The 14,272-nt window shown below is 37.5% G+C and overlaps 5 protein-coding genes across 5 annotated transcripts in view; 3 read left to right on the forward strand and 2 right to left on the reverse strand.

Annotated features, from left to right (window-relative positions):
* Positions 1–141, reverse strand: part of CBG05157 — a gene marked incomplete at both ends in the record, with an annotated part of 664 nt that extends 523 nt beyond the window's left edge. The window contains one exon of the mRNA XM_002638754.1: positions 38–141. Coding sequence (XP_002638800.1) covers positions 38–141 — 104 coding nt within the window. The remainder of the gene's footprint in view (positions 1–37) is intronic.
* Positions 140–463, forward strand: CBG25170 (the record flags this gene model as incomplete). Its single annotated transcript, XM_045238842.1, has 1 exon — positions 140–463. One exon carries the CDS (start codon positions 140–142, stop codon positions 461–463), a length of 324 nt encoding a protein of 107 aa, XP_045098390.1.
* A 1,188-nt stretch (positions 464–1,651) lies between these two features.
* On the forward strand, positions 1,652–7,935 carry CBG05156 (the record flags this gene model as incomplete). Its single annotated transcript, XM_045238884.1, has 9 exons — positions 1,652–1,948; positions 2,461–2,728; positions 3,113–3,249; positions 3,527–3,683; positions 5,099–5,362; positions 5,487–5,501; positions 6,888–6,935; positions 7,051–7,645; positions 7,752–7,935. 9 exons carry the CDS (start codon positions 1,652–1,654, stop codon positions 7,933–7,935), a joined length of 1,965 nt encoding a protein of 654 aa, XP_045092842.1.
* A 359-nt stretch (positions 7,936–8,294) lies between these two features.
* On the reverse strand, positions 8,295–12,382 carry Cbr-pif-1 (the record flags this gene model as incomplete). The annotated part of the gene is made up of 13 exons (XM_002638752.1): positions 8,295–8,405; positions 8,676–8,927; positions 9,019–9,382; positions 9,523–9,629; positions 9,812–10,018; positions 10,234–10,346; positions 10,396–10,507; positions 10,554–10,652; positions 10,703–10,883; positions 11,710–11,790; positions 11,848–11,961; positions 12,031–12,165; positions 12,207–12,382. 13 exons carry the CDS (start codon positions 12,380–12,382, stop codon positions 8,295–8,297), a joined length of 2,052 nt encoding a protein of 683 aa, XP_002638798.1.
* A 1,367-nt stretch (positions 12,383–13,749) lies between these two features.
* The window catches only part of CBG25171, a gene marked incomplete at both ends in the record, with an annotated part of 1,703 nt that continues 1,180 nt past the window's right edge, over positions 13,750–14,272 (forward strand). The window contains one exon of the mRNA XM_045238993.1: positions 13,750–13,780. Within this exon, the coding sequence (XP_045098391.1) occupies positions 13,750–13,780 (31 nt within the window). The remainder of the gene's footprint in view (positions 13,781–14,272) is intronic.

Below are 14,272 nucleotides of genomic sequence, written 5' to 3' on the forward strand. Positions count from 1 at the left end.
CAGAATTCAGAATTTCAGAAATTCTGAAATTTTAGACTTGGATCCAGGATCCAGGACCCAGGGACCCAGGGACCCAGGGACCCAGGGACCCAGGGACCCAGAGACCCAAGGACCCAGGGACCCAGGGACCCAGGGACCCATGGACCCAGGGACCCAGGGACCCAGGGACCCAGGGACCCAGGGACCCAGGGACCCAGGGACCCAGGGACCCAGGGACCCAGGGACCCAGGGACCCAGGGACCCAGGGACCCAGGGACCCAGGGACCCAGGGACCCAGGGACCCAGGGACCCAGGGACCCAGGGACCCAGGGACCCAGGGACCCAGGGACCCAGGGACCCAGGGACCCAGGGACCCAGGGACCCAGGGACCCTTCTAAATGTTTCTGAAAAGTTCAAATTCCCGCCAATCCCTCTGAAATTTCAGAACTCCTTATGCAATGGTATCACTGGCTCCTCCTCATAATTCTTCTTCTAATTCTCATCCCATTTTTCATCCAAGCATGGATTCATTTCTCAAAACGATTCTCGGATTCTTATGATTTGTCAAAAAATGCACCAAAGCGAAACGAAGTGTCCAAGGAGTTTTATGTGTGATCTATGGGACCAGAAAATTGGAGAAAAAATGGAAGAAATATTCAAATCGGCGAGTTTTTACAAAGTTTTTGAGGCATCTGAAATTAGGAAATTCAGAAATTCGGAAATTCAAAAATCCAGAAATTCAAATATCCAAAATTCGGAAAAAATTTTTCACTTAAAATTTTTCATTTTTCAGGGTCCACAAACTACTGGTGCATTATTCTCATCGACTTCTAATAATATAAAATAAAAATTTATAATGAAAATGTCATTTTCAGAATGCCTGAAACGTTTTTCTTGAAACTCTTTGAGTACAATGAATTGGTTTTTAATTGTAAACTTGAAGAATGGAAACAGCAATTTAAAATTTCCATTAAAAGAGTTCGTGAAAAAAAGAAAGAAAATTAATAATAATAATAGTTTTTAAATGATGATTAAAAAACTAATAATGGCTTCGCGTCACTTCAAAACCAGTCATTTCGAAACCAGTCATTTCGAAACCGAACAAAAAACGGTCACGAAAAAATGAAATTGAAAATTAGAAATTTTAAGTTTTATATTGCGTGCAAATTTCTCAGCTTCGAAACGACCGGTTTCGAAGTGTCGCGGTTTCGAAACGTCGCGGTTTCGAAGTGACACATAGTTTCGAAGTGACGCGGTTTCGAAGTGACGCGGAACCTAATTAATGTTTTTGTTTAATATAATCTACTTTAAAGTTGTTGAATTTTATTTAAAGACTTTTTACGTGGATAAAAAATTTCCGCTCAAAAACCATAGTTTTTGGCTGGAATTTGGTTAGAATTTCAGCACTAAAGTGAGTTCCCAGTTTCATTGATTTTTGGAGAATTCCACTATTTCAGAATTCAGTTTTTGATTTCCTGAATATTTGAATTTCTGAATTTTTTGAGATTCCGAAGTTTTTAAATAAAATGTTTGTAAATTTCAAAAATTCACCTTGGTTTGGTTTTCGGGTACAAACCCAAAATTTCAGAAAATCTCAAGATTCGATTTTTAGAGTTTTTGGATTTTTGAAACTTTAAATATTTGTTTTTCCAAAGTTTTCAGCCAAAAAAACATGAAAACACTTGTTCTATTACTTCTCCTTCAATTCCATCAAATCACCTGCTCCAAGAATTCCTCCGCGAACAAAGAAGTGAATTGCCATGACTGGTTTCCCGAGCCAATCACTTATCGATTGGACGAGTCGCATTCTCAATTAACTCTTGATTTCAAAATTGTCGATGATTTGATTTCTGATCGAGAAATCAATGAGTCCAATCAAATTGTCGAAGATTATGTGATTAGAATTTTGAATATGGAAAATGGATATGGAGGTTATTCCGATATTCTTGGCATCGTTTTCAAACATTTGGTGGGTCAAAAAATTTTTTTTTCAAATTTCCAGTGTCACCCAGGGACCCAGGGATCCATGACCCAGGAATCCAAAACCCAGGGATCCATGTCCCAGAGATCCATGTCCCAGAGATCCATGTCCTAGGGATCCAGGACTCAGGGAACCACGACCTAGGGGTCCGGAACCCAGCGAACCAAAACCCAGGGATCCAGGACCGAGGGATTCAGGACCTAGAGATCCATGACCCAGGGATCCATGTCCTAGGGATCCAGGATCCAGGGATCCATGACCTAGAGATAGATGACCCATGAATCCATGACCTGGGATCCGGAACCCATTGATCCAAAACCCAGGGATCCAGGACCCAGGGATCCAGGACCTAGAGATCCAGGACCCAGGGACTTTGGAACTTCTCAAAATTCATTTTCAACTTTTCTAGAATTTCAAAAATCTCGGACTTCTGAATTTCGTAGATTCTCTGAAAATCCAAACTTCCAAAAGCTTTTTTCTGAAGTTATTGTTTTTTTCAGCCGACCGTCCGCCAATTGATCATCTCCATATTCTGCATCAATACCGCAGTCATCATTTTTTCGATAATTTGGAAATTGGGATTTTCTGAAATTTTCGAAGTCCTCGGAATTGCGCTTCGCTTCTATGAATACCGATCTGGTCTCACGATAATTCCAATATTCTGTTGTCTGGGATTATTGATTTTGACTTCGAATTTAAGATCAAGTTCTGGATTTTTAATGGACGGAATTGATAATTTGGAATTGAAAAATGATGAAAGATTTATGCGTAAGTTTCGGAATTTTGCAATTTTGGAATTCAGAAATTCAGAAATTCAGAAGTTTTGAAATATTAGAATATCAGAAACTCCAGAAACCCTAAGACATTCCTGAGTTCTTGGGTCCCAGGGACCAGAGATCTAGGACCCAGGGACCCAGGACCTAGGGACCCAGGGATCCAGGATCCAGGGACACAAGGACGCAGGGATCCAGGACCTAGGGACCCAGGGATCCAGGACCCAAGGACCCAAGGACTTAGGACCTAGGATAAATTTAAAAAGTCCAAAATAATAATTCCGAATTTTGGGAATATTAACAAAACTTTTTTTATTTCCTGATACATTTTCAAATTCAGAAAACTGGGTTCAATCTTCAATCAAATATCGATTTTCAGCAATCCAAGACCGTGTGGCTCGGAAACTAGAAATGACTCCCTGTTTTTTCGACAAAGATTTTGCTCGAAACATCAAAATATGGCGAATCGAGGATCGATATCTGACCAAAGTTTTGAATACTACAATGTTAGATAAGGTGAAAGAACGGACATCCGGACAAACAGAAAATTTTAGATTTCAAAATTATAAATTTTAAAAATCTTGGTTTTTTTATAATCTAAAAATAACCCAATAAACTAGACATTTAATTTTAAACACCAAGTCTTTGACAGTGAGAAATTCATAATTTTCAGTTCAAATTTCTTATGGAAAAAATCTAATTTTGAATCTAAAAGAGTTGTTCAAATGAAAAATCGGAAACGAAAGTTTCAGACAGTTTTAAAAATTGATTTTTTGAATCTATTTTTTTTCAGCTTCTCCCAATTTCTGAAATCCAAAAACAACTCGATGATCGGGGGCCGTTTTTCTCCCTCAACAAGCCTCTAAGAGTAATGTTTAACGATGTTTGTGAAATTGTAGAAAAGCATGCGGGACAAATGATATTGAAATTAGAAGGAGATTTGAGATTTGGTATGTGGACCACCAAAAAACAAAGGACATAACTCAATTGAAACTAAAGATTTTAAATAGAAACAGAAATCAAACTGTTTTTTGAAATTTCAAAAAATTGGACTATTGGACTTGAAAAATCACCATGTTTGAAAAATTCCAAAAATTCCAAAAATTCATTAAAATTCAGAAATCCAGAAGTTAAAAAAATCAGAAATTCAGAAATTCAGAAATTCAGAAATTCAGAAATTCAGAAATTCAAAGATTAAGTAATTCAGAAATTCAGAAACTCAGAAATTCAGAAATTCAGAAATTCAGAAATTCAGAAATTCAGAAATTCAGAAATTCAGAAATTCAGAAATTCAGAAATTCAGAAATTCAGAAATTCAGAAATTCAGAAATACAGAAATTCAGAAATTCAGAAATTCAGGAATTCAGAAATTCAGAAATTCAGAAATTTAGAAATTCAGAAATTCAGAAATTCAGAAATTCAGAGATTCTATAAAATTCGAAAAGTTTGAACATTTCGGGCGATTCGAGAATTCGAGAATTTCTTAATTTCTGAATTCTTCCATTTCTCAATTTCTTTTCTGAAGTTTCGAATTTTTGAATCTTTGAATTTTTGAATTTTTGAATTTCTGGATTTCTCATATTCTGAATTTCTGAATTTCTGAATTTCTGAAGTTTTGAATTTCTGAATTTCTGAATTTCTGAATTTCTGAATTCCGAATTTCTGAATTTCTGAATTTCCGAAATTCTGAATTTCCGAATTTCTGAACTTCTAAATTTCTGAATTTCTGAATTTCTGAATTTCCGAATTTCCGAATTTCTGAATTTCCGAATTTCTGAACTTCTGAATTTCTGAACTTCTGAATTTCTGAATTTCTGAATTTCTGAATTTCTGAATTTCTGAATTTCTGAATTTCTGAATTTCTGAATTTCTGAATTTCTGAATTTCTGAATTTCTGAATTTCTGAATTTCTGAATTTCTGAATTTCTGAATTTCTGAATTTCTGAATTTCTGAATTTCTTAATTTCTGAATTTCCGAATTTCTGAATTTCTGAATTTCCGAATTTCTGAACTTCCGAATTTCTGAACTTCTAAATTTCTGAATTTTTGAATTTTTGAATTTCTGAATTTCTTAATTTCTGAATTTCCGAATTTCTGAATTTCTGAATTTCCGAATTTCTGAATTTCCGAATTTCTGAACTTCTAAATTTCTGAATTTCTGAATTTCTGAATTTCCGAATTTCCGAATTTCTGAATTTCCGAATTTCTGAATTTCCGAATTTCTGAACTTCTGAATTTCTGAATTTCTGAATTTCTGAATTTCTGAATTTCTGAACTTCTGAATTTCTGAATTTCGGAATTTCTCGATTTCTGAATTTCTCAGTTTCTGAATTTTCGAAAAAAAAAATCAATTCAAATTCTACAGAAAATCTTCAATTGGAAGTCGAAAAACTTCAAGAAGAATACAAAAAAATTATTCGAAAAGCAATCAATATTTCGATTCCATCCACAAAAGAAGCGATTGGTTCAATCGGTGGATTCGTTGAAAAATATCATCAAAATGTGATTTTGATTCCCAAAATTCACATTATCAATTTTTACGAAAAGTTTGTGGCGACAACTGTAGCACTTACTGTAGCAGTCAGTGCTACACTGACAGTGCTATTTGTATTGGAATTTGAGTTTAAAAGTGAGTTTTTTCTGAATTTCTGAAATTCCGAATTTTTGATTTCAAATATATTTTTTTCAGAAAAATGGACAAAAATTTTGGCGGAGATGGCGGTTTTTATCGTTATCATTTTTATGGTTATCAGCTTATTTCTATTTCTGTGAGTTACATGTTCTGAAAATTGGTCTTCCGATGTTTTCCCTGAATTTGCTGTTTTTGTATGGGTCATGTTAGGCCATTTTGAAGTGATGGCCTAGAAAACCAAACTTCCAAAAGTTAGGCCACCACCTCAAAATGGTCTAGAAATGGGTTATATGGTGTGTTTACTATGCCATTTTGACGTGGTGGCCTAACTTTTGCAACTTGAGTTTTCTAGGCCACCAACTTTTTTGGCCTATAAAAGACCTGGTATTCATTTGGTGTGTTTTCTAGGCCATGATGGCCTAACTTTCACAAATTGAGTTTTCTAGGCCACCATGTTCAAATGATATAAAAAACACATCATGTGCATGTTGCGCATTTTTTCGCCAAAAAAGCGATGGCCTAGAAAAATCAAGTTGAGAAAGTTAGTCCAAGTCGTTACATTGTTCTTTTTTTCAAAAAATTCAATAAAACGACGATGCTCCGAAATAAAAATGACCCAAAATTCATGAAAAATGATCCAAAATTTATGAAAAAAGATCCAAAATTCATGAAAAAATGATCCAAAATCGATAAAAAATGATTCAAAATTCATGAAAAATGGTCCAAAACACTGGGAGATAGGTCTAAAATAAGGAAAATTATGAAAAAATCTTTCGAAAATGGTCGGAAGATTCCTGAAAATGTGGACCAAAATTTTAAAAATAGTCCGAAATTCGTAGAAATTAGTCTAAACTCATTGTCCAAAAGTCATATAAAATTGTTCCAAAATTCCTTTAAAGGTGGGGGGACATGAAAAAAAAATGTTCTCGAAATTCCGTTCAAAGATGCCTCTCGAGGAGTTGAACTTGTGAAGGCGATGATTGAGGGTGCGGCGCCGCTGCCGACTGAGCCACGCGGGCAAAGAGAAAGCGCACGCCCGATTGCATACATAAAGGCGAGGACGACAGCTGTACGCAGAGTGACATTAAGCGTTGTACACCGTCACGGTAGAATGCATACTCTAGCTACAAAAAAACTACGAAAAATCTCCTGTCCCCCCACCTTTAAAAAACGGTCTGAAATTCACTGAAAAAATTATTTTAATTTCAGATTGCTCATCTGCCGTATAACATTCACTGTGATGGTCCATGACCAAGTTCGAAAAGATAGCTTTGCAATTTTCAAAAAAGCGAATCCAACGAAAATTTCGAAAAATAAGTCCATAAACTATGGAGAGTTATTGGATGTCGACAGTACTCCACAATCAATTGAAGGAGCCAAACTGTTCGAATCTAATCAAAAATTCAATGAATCTGTGGAGAGATTGGCGGAAATTATGAGTTTGGAATTTGAGAAATATGTCGAAAAATCGTGTGAAAAATCCATTAAAACTGTGGAAGAAATTGAAAAAAAAGTGGAAAAGACAGGATGTTGGAGAACGAAGGGCTTGGATGGTTTTCTAGAAATGTAGGCGTTTTTCTTCAGGATTTTGGGTTTTTCTAAAAACTTGAAGATTCTGAAAATCTGAAACTCCAAAATTCTCGATTTGAAAAATGTAGAAATTCAAAAATACAAAAATTCAGAAGTTGGGAAAAATTGTGTTCCTTTTTTTTGGTCCTGGGTCCTGGGTCCTGGGTCCTGGGTCCTGGGTCCTGGGTCCTGGGTCCTGGGTCCTGGGTCCTGGGTCCTGGGTCCTGGGTCCTGGGTCCTGGGTCCTGGGTCCTGGGTCCTGGGTCCTGGGTCCTGGGTCCTGGGTCCTGGGTCCTGGGTCCTGGGTCCTGGGTCCTGGGTCCTGGGTCCTGGGTCCTGGGTCCTGGGTCCTGGGTCCTGGGTCCTGGGTCCTGGGTCCTGGGTCCTGGGTCCTGGGTCCTGGGTCCTGGGTCCAAAAAGTCTGGAATTAAAAAAAACTGAAACTTTTGGAATTTTCGGACCATCTGAAATTCTAGGACGTTCAGAAATTTCCAGACTCAACGCCACCAAATCCACCATCTGCTCATTTAACGAAGAGGTCAAATTGAATCCAATCGATAAATCGATAATTAGAGAGACGGCTTATTCGAAATGGGTCGAGGCGTTGGTTCCATTGAAAGGTCTTCCAGTTATTCGAAATTCTTCTATGGAAATCGTGAGAAGTCCCATGCAGATTTATTTGGTTTTTGAGAATCCCTCGAAAAAATTGAGGTGCGCGGATTTTTGAATTTTTTTCCTGAAACTTTTTTGTGGTGGCCTGGAAAACCAAATTTGCAAAAGTTAGGCCACCACTTCAAAATGACCGAGAAACTTTCAGACCAACAATTCTGGAACACATGCTGGATATGGCTGTTGGAATTGGGAAAATGGCTCCGATTTATTTCATTTTGTCTATCTATTTCATGTGTATTCTGCCCATTATGATGGACCAAAATTCGGAAGATGGAGGAGGAGGATCAGATGAAAAAACGCCAAAAATCGATTCAAAATCGAAATCGTAATTTTTTTTCAAATTTTTGAAAAAATCGATTTTTTGAAATTTTGAACTTAAGACCATTTTTCATGAATTTTGGACCATTTTTAATGAAATTTAGGCCATTTGAAATTTTTCCAATTTTAATTTTTTAAAAATTTTTTAAATTTTCTTTTTTTTTCAGTTCCAGCATGGAGAAAAGTAAAAGCCTGAGCAATGAGAAATGAGTGGAACTTAAATTTTTCGAATAAAATCAAATTAATTAATTTCAAAAACACAGAAAATAGTTAAATTTTACAATATAAAGTATGGATCATGGAACAGTAGGGAATTTGAAAATTCTAGTAATATGATAAAAAATGGGTGAGAATAGTCGAAAAAAATCAATTAAATCGATCGGAATCTCTTGATTTTCGATGAAATCGATAATCGATCGTCGTCACCATCGTCGTCGTTCAAATGGTAGTCGTTCTCGATCGATTTGTAAAAATCGATAACCTGGAAAAATCGATATTTTTGAAAATTCAAAATTTTCAATTTTTTGGAAATCTTAAAATTCCAGGATTTCATTGAATTTCAGAAATTCCGCTGTTTTTGATTCACCAAGGATAATAAGCTGTGGTTACTACGTGGGAGTACAGTACAATGGCAACCCGGGTTAATGGATAAAATCGATAATTTTTGACCTAGAATTTCTGTGGTTACTACGTGGGAGTACAGTACAATGGCAACCCGGGTTAAGCGATAAAATCGATAATCCTTTCAAACCTTTGAATTCGCTCTCACACACGAAACATCAAATCCAGTAATTCGAATTGCCGCCAGGCTCCTGGCTCTCGACAGTGCCACGTAGGCCTGGCCGTCGGCGAAAACGCGCTCCAGCGAAATTTCAGCACAATCCAGTGTCATTCCCTGGGATTTATGGATTGAGATGGCCCATGCCAGCTGAAGGGGATACTGTCGACGGATGTATGGAACGTCACTTCCTGGGACACGAATCGAGAATTTCGATCGACGAATCTGGAAATTTTTGAGATCTTTGGGACCATTTTGGGTCATTTTTTTTTGAATTTTGGACCATTTTTTACAAATTTTGGGCCATTTTTCCCACCTCAATAGCCACATTTTGTGCCACAAATCGCACAATCGGGTTTCCATTTTCTCCAAATTTCTCCACAAATCCTCTCGAACCATTACACAATCCCTTGAAAACGTCCAAATTCTTAATCAACATCACTTGTGATCCCTCCTTCAGAATCAACGTCTTCACAGCCATCGTTCGACATTTCGCGTCGTTGAATTCTGAATCGTCGTAGGCGTGGAACGTCTTCTGGACGCCTTCTGAATTCTGAAGTGACGTCTGATTGATGCGTTCGGCGTCTTCTGAATGCGTACAGAGCTTCGTTGGGATCACGTGGGCGGGAAATTCGTTTTGGGAGGAGGCTTGAAGGCGGTCCGCCGATAATTGATCGCATCTGGGAAGTTCAGAATTTTTGAAAAGAAAAAAATTTCTTTCGGAAAATTTTCAAATTCAGAGAAATTCAAAAAAATCTGAAAATCTGAAAAAATCGATTTTTCGAAATTTCAGAATTTTTCAAAAATTTAAAAAACTCACTTTCCAATTCTTACCGAATTCAAAATTTCGACAAATTCCATATCATTCTGTCTTTTCACATTTTTCAGCACTATCGTTAGCTGAACACATCGGCTCCATGCTTCGCTCTGAAAAGCAAATTCGCTCTGTTGGACTTTTCTTGTAATTTACTTTATAAGGTCGCTAGGAAACATTTAACGCTTGTTTCGCAACAGAGCGCATTTTCCAACGTTGAAAATTCAAAAAATTTAAAAAAACAGCCATTTTCTCAAAAATTCTCAATGGAGCGCATTTTTTCCCACTAGCTAACCTCAAAACAAAACACCGGCTCTTTATTATCCTTGGTGACTGGCGGCAGTTGAAAGAAATCGCCAGTGATAATCAATTGAATTCCGCCGAACGGCTCGTCGTTGTTCCGGACCGCCCGTGCCACGTATTCTAGAATTTCGAAGAATTCCGAATCGATCATTGAGATTTCGTCGATTATCAGATGAGCGCATTGTTTCCATTGTTTGACCTAGAAAAATCGATTTGAAAAGTCAATAAAACCGATGAATTCCCGTAGTTACTATGTGGGAGTACCGGAGATGGACACCCCTCTTCTCCCCGCTAATCGATAAAATCGATAACTTGTGACCTGAAAGTTAGGCAAAAATTTAGTTAACGTAGTTACAATGTGGGAGTACAGGCTTATCCAAAAAAAGCGAGACATGCTCAATAGAGCGCACTTACCATATGCGTGTGCCGAAGCACCTGTTGAAGACATTGCTCAGCGGTAGCGTTTTCATAACGGAATCCGCAAAACGCGTGGAGGGTGATACCACCGATTTGAGAAGCGGCAACACCTGAAAGTGGGCGGCGCTTTCTAAAAGTGGGCGTGGCTTCGTCTCTAACCTGTAGCCGCAGTTATATATGTGGATCCGGCAGGCAGCATTTCAATGATTCTCCTCAAAATAACCGATTTTCCAGTTCCAGCGCTCCCCGTGAAGAATACACTGACACGACTCTGAAAATGCGCTCTATTGAGAAGTTTCGCGGTGGAGCGCGTTTACATTAATCACACATCGAACGACGGATTTTTGCTCGTTGGTCAATTGGATTCGCTCTGTTATCGATGGGGCGTCTTTGAGAGGTTTTAGAGAGGTCAGCGCCTGAAAATTAAGACCATTTTTAATTTTTATCAATGGAGCGCGTTTGCTACCTCGGATTGTTCCTTGTCACATCTGGCAAAGCTAGTCATTCGTTTTAGGCTAATCGATCGATTTAAAATTCGATTTTCGAGATTTTGGTTCGTCGAGTTTCGTCGTTTTGGCGTCGTCGCCGTTTTGGAGCCGTTTGAAGACGTCGAGGCGCTAGAAGCTAGGGACGATGGTTCACGGAGTCTGAAAATGCGCTCCGTTGGACTTTTTTTGGCTTTTGACCGAGTTGTTAGAGCTTTTTGCAATTACGCTCTATTGGACGTTTTTTTTTGAATTTTCGCTTTTTCTAGGCGATTTTTAGCCATTTTTATAAGATTTTCAGCCTATTTTAGCTGTATTTTTGAGCTGATTTCAGGTTTTTAGCATATGCGCTCTATTGGACTTTTTAGAATTTTTTTGGCAGGAATTTGAAATTTCGATATTTCTAGGCGATTTTTAGTCATTTTTTTGGGATTTTCAACGTATTTTAGCTGCATTTTAAACTGTTTTCACGTTTTTAGCAAATGCACTCCGTTGGACTTTCCGAAAACTTCTTGGCGGGAATTTGAAAATTAATTTTAGGGCGTTTTTCAGCCGCTTTTTAGTTTTTTCCGTGTATTTTAGCTGTATTTTTAGAGCTGTTTTCAGGTCTTTTAGCAAATGCGCTCCGTTGGACTTTTTGAAAAAAAAATTTGGCGGGAATTTCATTTCGATTTTTCTATGCGATTTTTTACTGTTTTTCAGGTTTTTCAGGGCCTTACGGCTTCATTTTTGAGCTGTTTTCAGTTTACGTAGCATACGCGCTCGGACTTTTCGAAAACTTCTTGGCGGGAACTTAAAATTTCAATTTTCAGACGATTTTTCGACTTTTAAAGGTTTTTTAAAAAAGATTTTTGAGTCGCTTTTCGCCGATTTTAGGCTTTTTTCTCGGTTTGTTACAGTTTTAAGCCTATTTTCAAGCTTTTCTTGGCGATTTTTAGCGATTTTTTGAACAATATTTTAATGTTATCAATAGAGCGCGATTACTCACTTTTTCACTTTTCTCATCTCGCCTACTGTAAGTGGACTGAGCACATTGAACACTGCAGGTGGTCGTGAGAAATTTTTTGAGCTGAAAAATGAAAATTTCAGAAAACATTTTTTTTTTAAACCAATTTCCAGCACTAACACTGCTGAAATTGGCTGTTTTTCAGCCTTCATAATATCCAATTTCGCTTGAAGGGACTTCATAAAAACGTTCAATTTCCGCGGTGCACAATTGAACATTTGCAGCATAATCGACCTGAAAAATGGGCATTCTTAGGGGAAATTTTGGCGGGAAATTTGAATTTTCGGGTCTAAAAAGCCTCACATCGATGGAATCTCTACAGTACACTTTCCATTCGCCACATTTTGCAAATGAACGACGGCATCGGTGGCATCGTAGCTGACAACAGCCGGTTGGCCAGTTTGACTGGTTTTTAGCTCGATTTGGAGGTGGATTTTTCTGGAAAAAGAGTCAAAATTAAAAAAAAAAAAGTTCAAAACCTATTAGAATTCCTTCCAACTGTCAAAATTGCATTTTTCGCATTGATCGGCGTTTTTTTCTTCGACGACGAGGTGGATTCGATGCGAAGCGAGCAGGTAAGAGTGTAGCAATATGTGCAGTTCGATGGACTTTCACTTATTCCATCGTTTTCAGCGTTTTCCAGATTTTTATTCATTGAAAAACGCGAAAAAAGTGCCGGGAAATCGCTAAAAAGAGAAACAAATGATCCAACTAGATTTAAAACTCGCGGCGAAAAACCAGTGCGACAGGGCGCGCTTGCATTGTTTGCAGTTTTTTGAAGGGAAAATGAGAAAAATCTGGAAAATTATGCGATAAAAAGAGGGAATTTAAAGGAAAAACTATGAAAATGTATAAAATACACTTAAAACTAAAACAAAAATCTGAAAAAAACTCTAGAAATTTAAAAAAAAACCGTTTTTTTTTTGAAAATCCAAAATCCATTCGTCACCCAATGATAAATTTTGGCATGTCCCTTTAAGGTACTCAATCGTTTACCGTAATCTACTCAGTTAAATAATGATTTCAGCGCTTTTTAAGCAATTTTTCAATGTAAATATTGGGAAAAAATAAGAAAAAATAGGCTTAAAAAATTTTTCAAAAAAATTTTAATCTAAAATTTTGGCTAATTAGTTTCTTTTTTCAATTTTTTCTGTGCAAGACTACGGTAAGCAAAAGTTCATTGCGGACTTTTTCCTAAATTCGAAAATTCTCGACGTTTTTTTTGGGATTTTCTTACGATATTCGTGCAAAAATGAGTGCTCCAGGAGCATCAAACATGATTGCGATCACGGGTAACAATTTAAAAAGTTGAAAAATCAATAAAAAAATCGAAAAAAAGTCAAATTTTCGTCTAAAAATCTCGAAAAAACATTTTTTTGGGCATTTTTTTTTCGAAATTTCGAAATGTTTGCCGATTCCAGACGAACAACATGCGGAAATCCTTCGCATTTTGGGCCCAATGAACTCATTCCAACAGGAATTATTGGCCCAAGTGGAGGAACAAGAAAAAGTGGTGCTGGAAGAAATGAAGCGGGAGGAAGAGAAGAAAGAGGAGATGTACACAAAATACAGACAAAGTCAAGGTAGTGTGAATTTCAGAGAAACAAGCAAATCTAAACATTTCAGCCGCCAGGAATGCTGCCGCCGAGTGGGCTGCTATCCGACGATTCCAATCTCTTCCAGAGGCTGAAAAACAACGGAAACGGGATGAAGCTCAGAGGGAAATGAGCGAATATTTGATTTCAAGAGAGGAATTTATGGGAATTTTGTATTTCTAGACTCAACTCAAATTTTGTTCCAGAAAGATCTGGAAGCGCGGATGGCAGAACAAGCAGATGAGGATTCAGAATGCTCCGACGAGGAAGAAGATGTGGACGACGAGGAGGGTTCTGAAGAGGACGAAGAGAGGAGGAAGAGGAGGAGGAGGACTGGAAAGACGCCTGGAAGAAGATGACTGGACACGAATGGGGAAATCTGACAGAAGAAATTTATGGACCGTCGAGAGAGGAGCCAGTGCCAATTATGGGACCAGAGGAAATATTTCGAAGACTTTGCGCGCCACAAATGGAGGCTTTGAATGGTAAAAATTGACATTTTTGGGGAATTTTGGGTACAGGGGTGGTCTAACTTTTGCAAGTTTCGTTTTCTAGGCCACCACGTTAAAATGGCGTTAGAAATGGACCTGACATCATACTTGTAATCCGGGCCTTCGCGGGACCTGCCATAATTTCTTTCAGAATCTAAATTTTCGAACCAACTAAATCAGATATGATAGAGTGGTCTTCTCTATGGGGAATCGAATCGAATCGAGTGATTTATATATGGAGAATAGGGCTATATAGGATGGCTGGGGCGCTTTTGGTGCATTTTTTCAACAAAAAATGGGTGAAAAGGCTGAAAAATTCGATGAAAAATGGAAAAAAAAATTCTAAAGGGAAACATTTCAAAACCTCAATGATCACATTTTCCTTGCGGAATTCTATTGTTTTTGGTGTCTAATTTTTTCTAGAAAAAAAGAAAAAAAAAAGCGAAAACTGGTACCGAT

This window comes from Caenorhabditis briggsae (assembly GCF_000004555.2).
Source record: "Caenorhabditis briggsae complete genome, chrI, whole genome shotgun sequence".
Lineage (NCBI taxonomy): Eukaryota > Metazoa > Nematoda > Chromadorea > Rhabditida > Rhabditidae > Caenorhabditis > Caenorhabditis briggsae.